Consider the following 12,897-nt stretch of genomic DNA (forward strand, 5'->3'; position numbering starts at 1 on the left):
TGTGTGCTTCTGTGCTTGTTTGTCTCTCTTGTGTCTCTGCTCTGTCTTCTGTAACCCCCAGTCGGTTGAGGCAGATGACCGTTCATACTGAGCCCGGTTCTGCTGGAGGTTTTTCCTTCCCGCTAATGGGTGTTTTTTCTTTCCACTGTCGCTTAATGCTTGCTCAGAATGAGGGATTGCTGCAAAGCCATGGACAATGCAGACGACTTTCCCTGTGGCCCTATGCTTCTTCAGGATTGAATGCTGCTTGTCGGGACTTTGATGCAATCAACTGGTTCCCTTATATCGGAAATGTTTGACCAATCTGTGTAATATGATTGAACTTGACTTTGTAAAGTGCCTTGAGATGACATGCTTCATGAATTGGCGCTATATAAATAAAATTGAATTGAATTGAAGTTTAACAGTTTATTTAGATCAGGTGTGGAGCGGGAGGCGTCAGCGTCTACAGCGGGATCCTCTGCAGAAGGAGACGGCAGGTTAGTGACCACGCTTATCGGAAGGTGTTTGCACACAAACGTGTCGGTCACTAACCTGGTCTTAATGTTCAGTTCAGCCCCAGTGGGTCCCAGCAGGCGGGTCGTCAATTCGCTGCGGCGGTTGCCGCTCATGAAGTCCCAGCAGCGGGTGATTCGGTGGTCGGAGGACAGGCAGGAGATCAGAACCGTGAGAGCAAACGTCAGCAGGATGAGCCGTAGAGCGAAGCCGAAGTCGGGGACGTGGTCGAAGGTCGGAGCCAGGAGATCAGAGAGCCAGTGAGGGTACCGAAGGATAATCCAGGACGGAGTCGGGTCACGGTTCCAGGTTCGGTACACGGGGCAGAGATCCAGCGGGTAGTCAGGACAGGCAGAGGTCAGATCGGGCAAACAGAATCAGACAGGAGTAAGCAGGCTCGGATGAACTGTTCCATGACCAGGTCAAAAGCCACAATGCTCCTCCTGGATCTGAGATTCAGTCAGAGCCTCCTCTCCAACACCCCAGAGTGCGCTTTCCCAGGGAGGCTAAGAAGTGTGATCCCTCAACAACTGGATGTAACACAACTCCTGGTCCCGATTCTTAAATACTGGGACCACCACGCCCGTCTGCCACTCCAAAGGTACCTATGCCACAAATAACTGCGTCAGTTGCTACAGGAAAAATGGGTTCTGTACTAGTAAAGTGTTGCTAATAAAGTATCCAGTGAGTGTATACAAGAAGGTATGTATAATTCTGCCCCTGACAAATGCACAATAAATAATTTATTTACACAATTTTTAAATGTGCATTATGTCATCCGTCTACAATAGAAAAAGAATTGTTATGATAAAATTGTTAACAGGTAATAATTATGCCCATCGTGAGTTTAAGCTAACGTCTGATCACAACTGACATCGAATTGAGCTGAAACTAAACTGTAGCTTTCACTGTCATCTGAGAACAATTTATTCACACAATGTTTTTAAACAGGCTACCCAATGGGATGCATTACATTTGAAAATAGAGGGGGACAAGGTTTGATCTTTGAGGTTCACCACAAATAGTACTCCTGATGTATTATTCTTAGGCTCAGATGAAAAGGTTTTGTTTGAATTGGTCTTGCATTATGACTTTAGTGCTGAAGCTATGATTCTGATCCTAGAACCCAAACAATAAAAAGGGGATGCTGTGATATACAGGACTGACTCCAGTACTTCAGTATAGTGATAGTGATAGCCTGAACCTTACATATGCATTATTTTGCTGCTCTTCCCAAAATAAACATCCCAACAATACAGTATATAGTTTTCTTGGGATATATATGAATTAACGAATGCTAATAAGCAGTGATTTTGTCCATGAACATTTCTTTTGTGTCTTTGTCCAGCTCAACACTGGTGTGGGACTGGGTTTGGGAATTTGGATAAAAAAATAAGGATACAAAGAGTAAGGCAACGCAACCCTTGACAACATGACAATTCCAGGCCAATCCTGAATCATTTCATGCTGAGGCACAAAATAAAACTTCCAGTGTTCTCATTCTGGTCACAAGGGGACCCAGCATGCTCAAAGGGTGTAATGAAAAGAAGGGTGTTTTGGCATTTAGTTTATTGTTTCACAGATGAGTAATGTCTACTGACACAATGATCAGCTAAATGACCACATCCAAAATCAACACAAATGTCCTGACTCACTATGACATAAAATTAAAGTCAAAGTCAATTTCTTCTAATACATTTTTTTTATCGACATGAGTGAGCAGTCCCAGGAAGCAGTGACCTCAGATTAAAATCTTTTAGTTACCAAACGATTACAAGTGACTTTCTCTGCTGACGCATCACTTGTGGTATCCAGTGTTTTCTTTGACGTCAGACGATTTTTGCACCACAATGAGAACGATGACTATGGACTTATTCATCTTGACGCATATTTGCACACTCATACAATATAATGTTTCAGAAAGAAAATATGGTTAAAAAAAACAACTTTATCTTTTTTTTCCTGCAATATGTTCTAACATTGCCATTTAATTTTTTTTAAAGGTTATAGGTGTCATATCTATGATTTTTAGTTTCAAAGAATTTATGAATATGTGTAATTGTTTTTCACTTTATAGTTATGTGGTATTTTACTTTAGTCTAACTCATCAAATTCCCAATAAAAGAGGTTGTAACATGATTTGAGTATATTCTAACATTGCCATTTTTGTTCTTTAAAAAAGTCTACAGGTGTCATGATATCTATGATTTCAGTTTGTTTTTTGTTGTTGTGTTTTTGTATTTTGTGCCAGATTTCTTAACTCTGTCTGTCTGCATTCGGATCTTACTCAACAAAATGACTCTCTAATTTCCATCCCTGTGGAACACCTCTGTCAGATTTCTGTACACATTTACTACCTGTAAGCGACAATAAACAAAACCTTTAAAGAACTTATGAAAACGTATAATTTTTTTTCTACTTTATAATTATGTGCTATTTTGCGTTGATCTAACCCATGAAATCCCCATAAAAAGAGGTTGTAACATGATTTTGTAACTTTTTTGTAATCAAGTTATTTATTTTTCAAACAGGAACTATGTCCTTTACACAAAATATGAAAAGGTTTGAGCGGTAGGAACACTCTTGCAAGGCAATAGATTATCAGTTTTGTTATCTTGTACCTCTTCATCCAAATCTGCCTATTTGAATGTGTGTACTTTTTAGAGGAAGTAGAGATGAGGCGGGAAAACTGTCCACAGCTTTCCAGCAAAGAAAATAGTCTGGGGGTGCCGCAAGGATCACTGCATCAAAGCTGTTTTGAGTGAGACACAAAGTTTGATTGTTCACTTGGCACAGACGCACACTGAACCATTTATTTTAATGTAAATATCTTGCAGGAGATGGGGAATTTGCTAGCTGGGTTTCTAGTTCCTTCAAAAGTGATCCCTATCACTTAACTACGTTGCGTTAAAACACGTTTTTTAGCTTATAAGGTCCAAGTTGTCAGTACCATGAGAGCAAGTCAAGAATGCACGATTCGTGATGGCGGTGACTCATTTGTGAAGAACAAAACCCAACTGACTTTTGGGCAATTGGTAGAAATCCAATTAGTAATAGAATGAACCGTTTTACATCAAAATTATGAAATTAGTCACTTGTGAAAATGAAAATCAAATGAAAAATACATGCAGTGGTCAGAAAATGACTTTCCCTACTTCTTCTTCAATTCCACACATTAAAAGTATTTTTTTTTTCACAATCACGCATAATAAACCCTCAGTAAACCATGGAACTTCCCTTTAGTGAGCCACGAAACTGAATCTTTCTTACAACGTGGTTCACGTTATTTTTGCATACTTAGGCAGCACCATTTTCAAACAATAAAAACGACAATACAAAAGCTCTCCTAAGAAAAAGTGGTTGGGTGAAGTCATTTATTATCAAAAACACATACTTCCAGTTTGGGTTGCAGGGACAACGGGTTCAGGAGAGAAACCCAGACATCCCTCTCTCCAGCGACATCCCCCAGCTCATTCTGGGGGACCCCAAGGCATTCCCAGGCCAGACAGGATGTATAGTCCCTCCAGCGAGTTCTGGGTCTTTCCTGGGGCCTCCACAAAGAGGCACCAAGCGGGCATCCTGATCAGATGCCCAAACCACCTCAACTGGCTCCTTTTGATTCTCCACATCAAAAGGAGCCAGGAGCGGCTCTACTTCAAGCTTCACCCGGATAACAAGGCTCCTCACCCTATCTCTAAGGCTAAGCCTGGCAGTCTTAACAGATATGTAAAAATATATATATATATATAAGGTACCTACACCAGCATTAAAGCATACTTAAAAGCAGATACATATGGGTTTAAATGGCTCTGAAAAGCTACCATCCTTGCCACCGATCTGCTAGCCAGTGAGTTTGTTAGCTTCTGACAGACTTCTCCGCAGTAGTCATGTTAGTCTCCTGCCTTCAGTATCATAGTGTCACTTTTGGGAGAGCGCAATAGGCGAGGCAAGCTTATTTGTATAGCACTTTTCACTAACAACACAATTCAAAGTGCAGTTTATGCATGAGAGCCCAATAGTTTACTGGAACTTGAGGCCAAAAAACAGTGGGCAGCTTTACCATCTGGTAAAATAAAGGACGTTACTCATAACAACCATAAATTAGGCCATTACTTCAAACCATCAATGATGTTAATGGAAGCAAAACACAGTATTTAGAACTAGTTAATGTAAACTTTCCATCATGGTGGTTTATGTAGTTTCTGGTGTCGTTATGATTTTAAAAAATACTAAACCAAATTGTTTGGTTATAATAATAATTAATAAAATAAAGTTTCCAAAAGCTCAGAAATTCTGTCAGGATATGTAAACTTATCTCAATTGTATGACTTGCACATCTATTACATAGATGTGCAAGTCATACACTACAGGCTGTAGAGACGGGAGCTGACTATCACAGTTTCAGTGTATTTTCAAATATGTCTGAGTCATGACAGCTCATTTTGCACCAAAAGCTTTACTTCCGTGCAGTTTGATTAAGTCAGGAAATGAGAAATAACTATTTCCTTTATCTTCAACTTGCTTTCATATATGGCCGTGCACTCCGCACCCTTGAACTTTCAACTTCCTCACAGCCCAGCTTACTGACTCCTCCTGTTTATATGAATGTTGAAACCATACACGTGTCTTTAGACTTGTCAATTTTGTGCATATGAATTCATGTATTTATAAAGTTGAATGTTTTCAAGTACATTGTAAATTATACATATTTGTACGGAATGCCTTCCAGAGGCTGTATGGAACCATTAAAAAATGCCAAAGCAACCGGCCTAAGTGTGTTCCTTTTTACTCTTGAAAATCGTATTTGCTATCATTCCACGAACCATAATTATGATGTAGGAGACGCAAGACCCAGAAGAGCTGATATACCTTCTAACAATCAGTTATTTGAATGGGTTCCTATCAGTTTTGGTGTTTCCCAGTGATGCAGCACGGTTGGTGCTGCCAAAGACCTCAGCGGGAAGCTTGCATTAACTCACAAACATCCAGGTGACATTATTTGGAAAAACTACAAATAAAACTACAAAAATGCTCGCAAAGCACACACTGTGGATATGGGTGTTTTTTTTTTTAAGGATTTGTAGCAAACACTCTTGAAATGCTCTTCAATAAGAGCCAAGACTGTAGATCTACCCCACAAACAAAGCATGCTCTGATGGTTCTGGACTTTATTAAAGCAGATTATTAAAGATTCAGATTTGTAAGCCTGGAACCACTAAGAAAACATTTTGTGTTCCAAACTGCTTCTCTGCTCTTAATGACTGTAAAGAGGAGTTAATCTGCGCCGATGAACCTGCAGCTGGATTTTGCTCTGTTGATGAATGAATACATTTTCAACACTTTGTCGCCATCTAGTGATTAAATAAGTCCGACACAGCGATACTTATATGTTTATATTGTAACATCATGTTGTGGCTCATCATCTGGATGAGCCACAACGGCTGTTGGGTTGAGTTTGGAAAACAAAACATATGCACTTGTCTTTTTAGTTGTGTGTTAAAATGGATTTGGAAAAACAAAATGATTACTTTGGAGTGACCTGGTTAATGTCCAGACCTGAATCATATTGAGATGCTGTGGGATGACCTTATTAAGGCCATCTATGCTTGAGAAACCCTTCAATATGTCTGAATTACAACAATTCTTCAAAGATGTGTGTGTCAAAATTCCTCCACAGCGTTAGAGACTCATAGCAAGTTACTACAAACGCTTGATTGCGGTCAATGTTGTTAAGGGTGGCCCAACCAGTTGTTAGGTTCAGGGGGCAATCACTTTTTCACACTGGGCCATATAACTTCATTTTAAAAAAAACAGCATATTGTGTTTGAGTTCTCTTTTACTATTTTTTTTTTTTTGTTAAGAAATTGGGAAGTGGCAAACGCTTTATATTTGCAAAATATAGGGTTAATATTCAATATTAGTTTACGCTTCTACCGGCTCCCTTGAGTGAGCAAAGACATTTTTTTCTTTGTGTGTTTCACTTTTACTTGCATGCCTGTTCAATAAATAAATATATTGTAAATAACATTTCAAGCTGAGAGGGAGTCCAAAGTGTGACTGTCAGCTAACATTTGACTGATCTTAAACATTTAAATGTTGTTAAAATAATGTCAGTTTCAGAAAAAAAAAAAAAAACCTTCAACGTCAAATGGTGAGTTAACACCATTTCAACAGTTTGATCACCAAACAGCTCAAATTGTGTTGTTAACTCACCATGCATCAGCATTGAAATCAATCATTTATGAGTTGGACGTCTAATCAACAATTTTATGTAGAAAGGACATTGCTATGTCAATGTTGATTAGAGTTACAAAATCAAAACAAAATACAACTATTACCCAACGCAGATTGATTCAACAGTGATTCAATGTCAAAATGCCAGCTGGGCTGGAATATTTTTGTGGAGCACACATTTGTTTTATTGGCCCAGGTGAATGATGCAGATACAGTTTTAAAAAAACATATTGAGTAAAATTTTCATTTTAAAATAGATGCATATTGAATCCTGTATATTTTTTTGTGATTTTTAAAACAGGAAAAAACATGCCAGATTCATGTTATGGTTGGGCTGTAAGGATTCACATATCCCTGTTTGCAGAAATCACACTACCTTGTGTCTCATTCAAATATACAGTGGATTAAGTTTATTTATTTATTTTATTTATTTCTATTTTATTTATTTTTAAATAAAGTCGTGTTTTTTTGTTTTGTTTGTTTGTTTGTTTTTTTTGTCCCGCGAGTATTTTGAACTTGACGGCTTTACCCCTCGTGGCACAAAGCGTGCCCCCTTCTTGTAGTTCACAGAAACGACCGCCAGATGTCGTGGTTCTTCCATTCTCATCAGCCCCCGAAAAAAGCCGGCGGACGGAGAAAAAACGGAGGGGAGGGCTCCCTGGAGTTCGCCTGAGTGAAGAAGTGCGTCTGCGTGATTTGTTTTCGTCTCCACACTTTTTGACGCAAGTCTTACACGAAAAACCATCTTTCATGAACGTCTTCACTCCCCCTTTTAAACTTCTCCTCACGCCGCTGCTGCGACGCAAACCTAAGTGGCGCCGTGCGAGTAGCAGCCGTGCAGGGATGGTAGCGGACAGGAGCGGCTATTAGGTAAACAGGGGTGGCGACAGGTAACCAGAGAAAACGGGACTCTCTCACGCCGTTCGCTTTCCAGCTGCCTTCGGCTGAAGGTGCGTCTACGGCCGCTTTTCTTCTGGTTTCTCCCCCCTTGCTTGCTTCCGTTGCCCTCACCGCCGGCCTGGAGTTTGGTGTTTACCTCGGCAGAAGAAATCATGACGGAGGAGAAAGCAAACGCATCCAACGAGCTGTTCGGTAAGTGGAACCCCGTGAGCCAAACCCAAACGTCAGGTAATTGGAGAAAGGATTGTCGCTAGATTATTATTTATGTTTTTTCCCTGTAGCTCAAAATATGAAGAGTTTGACACTTTTTAAGGCAAATAGAAAAAGTGTAACTTAGTCTTATGTTGAATATTTACACTCGCGTCGATTCATTGCGTCCAAAATATTAGATTTTTACAAGGACCGGATGCTTTAAAGTTTAAAGAAGTTTCCAAAAACGCATTAATGAGCAACTAAAGTTTATCTTAAGAATATGCACGCGTGGGCGTTTAAAGTCACACACATCAAAAGGCGCCGATCAAAACACTGTTTTTAATGGGAATATAGTGGCGATCGTGTAGGAAAATGTTCTTCGTTTAGCATTTTTTTTTTTTTCAACTTTTCCTGCCTTTCAGTGGAAAGTTCTTTTCGTGCCCTCAGGGGGTTTTGGCCGACAACCTGAAAGTTTCTCCTCTGCGACTTCCTTATCTGAAGGAGGGGAGCCAGGGAGAGAGGGGGGCGTGTCCTGTGAAATTCCTTTGGATTGTGAGATACTATCAACACAGACTGCCTGGATGACTGAGTCTCAAAAAGAACAGCCGATCGCTGCAGTTTTGCGGCAAAAAATAGACCAAACTGTGCTCCCCGGATGGTATTTAAGCTTGAGTTTGACTTACACTGACCTTTGGAATCGTATAGCGTTGGACTGAAGCTGCCGGGATCTGCTATTTTAGCCCACTTCGTCTAAGGCTTCTAAAATATCCCCTTTTTACACGTCGTTCTAGTTACAAAACTGGAACCTTGTGTCCAGATGCGCACAGGACAGCGGATGAGCCTCCGTTTCATCCACAGGGCTGTCATTATGAAACTAAATCTGGCCCTGCACGGTGAAGCTGACTTATGACCCCGTGCTGTCCGTTAGGCTGTCGGCAGCTCGAGTCTCACGCTGTATTTCTCTGGATGGAGCGATGAATGGAGCTTCTTGTTGGCAGGAATGGGTCCTAATGACTCGATGCCGCTCATCGTCAGTAATTAAAAGCTGAAATAAGCAGCCCGTCACAGCCACGGCCTTTGAGCTCGGACGCTGATCTGATTTAAAACATTTGAATAAAAGGAGGATTGAGGAGAGCAGGCCCGATGTGCAGCGCTAATCAATCTAAGTCAGACGTTTCCCATATGCTTCCTGTCCCTTGGATTTTCCCTTTCCTGCTGGGGATTTGACGGAAAAACTTCAGTAACTTGGCACACGTTTGCATTTCATGCACGTGATGCAAAAAAAACTTGTTGTTTTTTTATCCTGTGATCTTTTTTTTGGTACAACTAAGTACAAAAAACCTTATAAATACCTGTATTCGGCCCCCTGAGGCGGTACATTGTAGATCCAATTTTCACCTCAGTCACAGCTACAAGTCATCTGCTGTTGTGTCTGTACCGACTTTGCACACCTAGAGGCTACCATCCACTGTCGCTGCACGCTCATGCTGCAGGAGTGAATGCTGCAACTCAGTGACTTTATGCGATTGGCTTGGTTTCCCTAGATAGAAAGCATTTAAGCAATCTCTGGTTTTATAGAATTGACTTTGTAAAGGGCCTTGAGATGATGTGTTGGCGTTATATAAATAAACTGAATTGAATCTAACCTTTTTTTGCCCATTTTGTTCTTCAAAATGGCCCAAGCTCTGTCAACTTTGCATGGGACTTTGACTGGGCCATTTTAACAAACGACTTAGCTGTGATCTAAACCAGAGCTGCACAATCTATCACTATCAGATCGCAAGCCATCATCGTGGGATCACTTTTTGCAGTGTCACAAACACAAAGGTTACACTATTTGGTCAGATGTGGTTTAAGTTAAATGCCGTGCAAGCACATTCTGAATGCCAATGAAACTTTTGACCCGTTGATTGTGCTTTCTTGCATTGTTGCACCAGCTTCCATTGGTCATTGAAATAAAAAATCCCAGCAAGCCAGATCCATGTTTGTGGTTGTGAGGTGACAAAATGTGAAAAGGTGGATTGGGAATACCGTAGCGAGGCACCGTACAAAGCCAGTCACCTGTGACAGATGCTGCTGGGTAAACAGGACAACGGATGAACGAGCGTGTTGATCTTTACATGAACACCGCTTCCACTTCTCTGACTCCGTAACAATGACAGGCTGTTAAAGGGCACACACACACTGAAACCTGTTTGGATAGAAAGATACACAAAAGTGGTAAATGGCCTGTATCAAGTCCTGAGGACCCCAAAGCGCTTTACACTACAGTCATTCAGCCGTTCACACACACATTCACACACTGGCGGTGGTGAGCTACACTGTGGCCACAGCTGCCCTGGGGCAGACTGACAGAAGAGAGGCTGCCATTCAACCAGCACCACTGCCAGCAGGAAAAGGCGAGTGGAGTGCCTTGCCCGAGGACACAACGACTAAGAAAAATTATGTCTTCCTGGCACGGATGCTCATTCAGATCAATTCTACGCATAGATTTATACAACTACCAGGTTCTGAATACATCCTAAGAAAATAGGAAATTCTTCAACCTTGTCCGTCTTCAGTCTGGGCTAAACGCCGCAGCAAGGCATACTACTCCTGTCCTGCCTTCCCTGCACTGGGTATCTGTGCACGTGAGGATACATTTTATAACTTAGGTTCTAACTTTCAGAGCGATCCATGGTCAGCCTCCTAAATATATGCAGGCTCTGTTGAGGCTTCTTTCTCCGCCCAGGACTTTAAGGTCATCGGCGCAAATGTTTGTGTCGGACCCGTTTTGAAAAATCGCGGTGATCGTACTTTTCAGGTCGTGGTCTCCGAGACTTTGGAATGGTCTCCCGCTGTTTTTACAATGCACAGAATCCACAGTCTGTTTATAAAGACACTTTTTTTATTTAGACAGGTGTTTACTTAAACATGTTTTGTGTTTTTTATTTGTTTTTGCCCCGGTGAAGGCAAGACAAGTTTGTTTATAGAGCCCTTTTCAATGCTAAGGCGATTCAAAGTGATGCTAAGCGCTTTGTAAATGGTAAGTGAACTGAACTTATATAGCGCTTCTGCAGTTAGACTGACCATTCATTTGTGATGTCACTGCCTGTGAAAGGTGCCATAGAATAGGGCCAGATGAAAATCCAATAATAATGTATGTCAATCGATAGACATGAGGTGCAATAGAAAAAAAATTTCAATAAAAACTTCAATAGAAGAACAGTTTTCCTTCCTTTTGCATTCTAGCCTATCGTGTTGGTTAATACCACAGTTACTACATCCTTACAGTCCCAGGAACGTGCTGTCACCAAGCTCCGCCCCCTTCAAAGAGTACAGAGAGTCTGTGTTGTTATGGCAGTGTTTGTGCGTTCTTTATATAAAAACAGGTCATTAAGCAACATCATAAAACGACCAGGGCTGCACTTAAATATGTTATACTTTTTTTTCTATTTTATCAATATGCCTTTTTTTCTATATTGTCCAGCCCTACAATTGAAATAAAATTGTATTTACTTACCGGTGCTCAGGACCCACTGTCCTCCACACACCTGGTTTGAATAAATGAGAGATTAACTGGCCTGTGCAGCACTTGGTGGCTGCTGAGGAGGTCGAGCAGGCAATTGATTCAGGTCTGGTGGAGCAGAGACATCTAAAACATTTCTGAGGACCCTCGCTTCAGATTAGTTGACCCTCTCCATGAGTAGCTTGTTGAATGTGAAAGCAAGCATTTGACTTTTTTTTAAATTTTCACAGGTTATCATAAACCGTTCACAGCTCTGATATTAGCGAGCTGACTCCAAAGAGAAGCCCATGTGTTTCTGATCAGCCTGGTTGCTCCTTCGTGCTGTAATGTTTTCGTCCTCCTCATGACCTCATCATGTGTCTGGCTTCAGAGAGGAGGGGTTCGGCATGATGTCATGAAGGCGGACCCGAGTCCTTCTGCCTCATTATTCTCACAACGCACATTCCACTGGAACCTCACCACATTTTGTCTCCTCTTTAGCCTTCAGTCTGTTGATATTCTCTTTGTTTCCCTCTAGATTCCTTCTCAGACTTTTTTCTCTTGCTCTGTAGGTGATTGTTTAATGACTCCTACAATTTTTACACCCCCCCTCCCCCTATCTGGGTTTCCGTCTGACCCTGGATCTTGTTTTATTTGGCAAGAAACAACATTTTCCGCACCCCACTCACTTCAACTCATCTGGAATTAAATGTTTTCTAGGGACCAATTTCCTTGGGTCTTTGGAATAAAAGCAACACAATAGACTGTATTTCTGCTCTTAATTCCGCATTTAGATGGGTACACACAGTAAACAACTGGAACCACAACTAGTTCCATCGTTATGTTAAAGCTTATCATACCCAGTGGGTTTATGTAAAGGAGCACTGTGCAAGTTTAAAGTTGAAATATTTATTTATCTTTCCCATGCATGCCCTTATAATTGCCCACTGTCTAGTTTTCCGCTATTTACCACCGCTGTTGTCTCCATAGGCTCCATTACTCTGTTCAGGAGAGAGGGATGCAGGTCGTGATTTCTGGGCGTGGGTGTGACGCGTTGCTCGCTCTTGTTCACCTGGCTACTTCGTTGAATATCCGCCGCCATTGGCGCATTAGCGAGAGAACACGGCTAACTTCAATGTTTATAACTTTCATACCTCAGGAAACATTACGTCTCTAAACAACAAACCTGTGCAGTCGCTGCGGCAGATGCTTTTCTCCTTCTACCATGTATCAACACTGGTGTCACTTCAACTTGTTGCCAGAGGGGGCAAACTTCTGCAAACGCCCTAGAACTTGGGCTATGCACCTTTAATGTGCAAATGTGCTAGCAATGGGCTAATCAGTTAGCCAGCGATCAGTTTTGGCCTTGATAATCTCTGATCTGAGTTCTCTCCCCTGTTCATTGAATACATCAGGATCAGAAAACTCTCTCTCTAGAGTGTAAACACATCATCAGAAAGTGTATCCTCTCTTGGGCTTTGTTTTAAGTTTATTAAAGCTCAGATAAAGTTAAATGACATTGAATTTGGTGCAGAGGTTAAGAAAATCTTCAGTTTGATGTTAAGCTTCTATAAGGTAGATATCCTTTA

At 41.2% G+C, this 12,897-nt stretch overlaps 1 protein-coding gene across 1 annotated transcript in view; it reads left to right on the forward strand.

Moving 5' to 3' along the window:
* Positions 1-7,375: 7,375 nt before the first annotated feature.
* LOC105916442 (F-actin-uncapping protein LRRC16A) overlaps positions 7,376-12,897 on the forward strand; it is a 43,561-nt gene continuing 38,039 nt past the window's right edge. The window contains exon 1 of the mRNA XM_036145504.1: positions 7,376-7,821. Coding sequence (XP_036001397.1) covers positions 7,782-7,821 — 40 coding nt within the window. The 5' untranslated portion in view covers positions 7,376-7,781. The remainder of the gene's footprint in view (positions 7,822-12,897) is intronic.

This window comes from Fundulus heteroclitus, chromosome 13 (genome assembly GCF_011125445.2).
Source record: "Fundulus heteroclitus isolate FHET01 chromosome 13, MU-UCD_Fhet_4.1, whole genome shotgun sequence".
In the NCBI taxonomy this organism is placed as follows: domain Eukaryota; kingdom Metazoa; phylum Chordata; class Actinopteri; order Cyprinodontiformes; family Fundulidae; genus Fundulus; species Fundulus heteroclitus.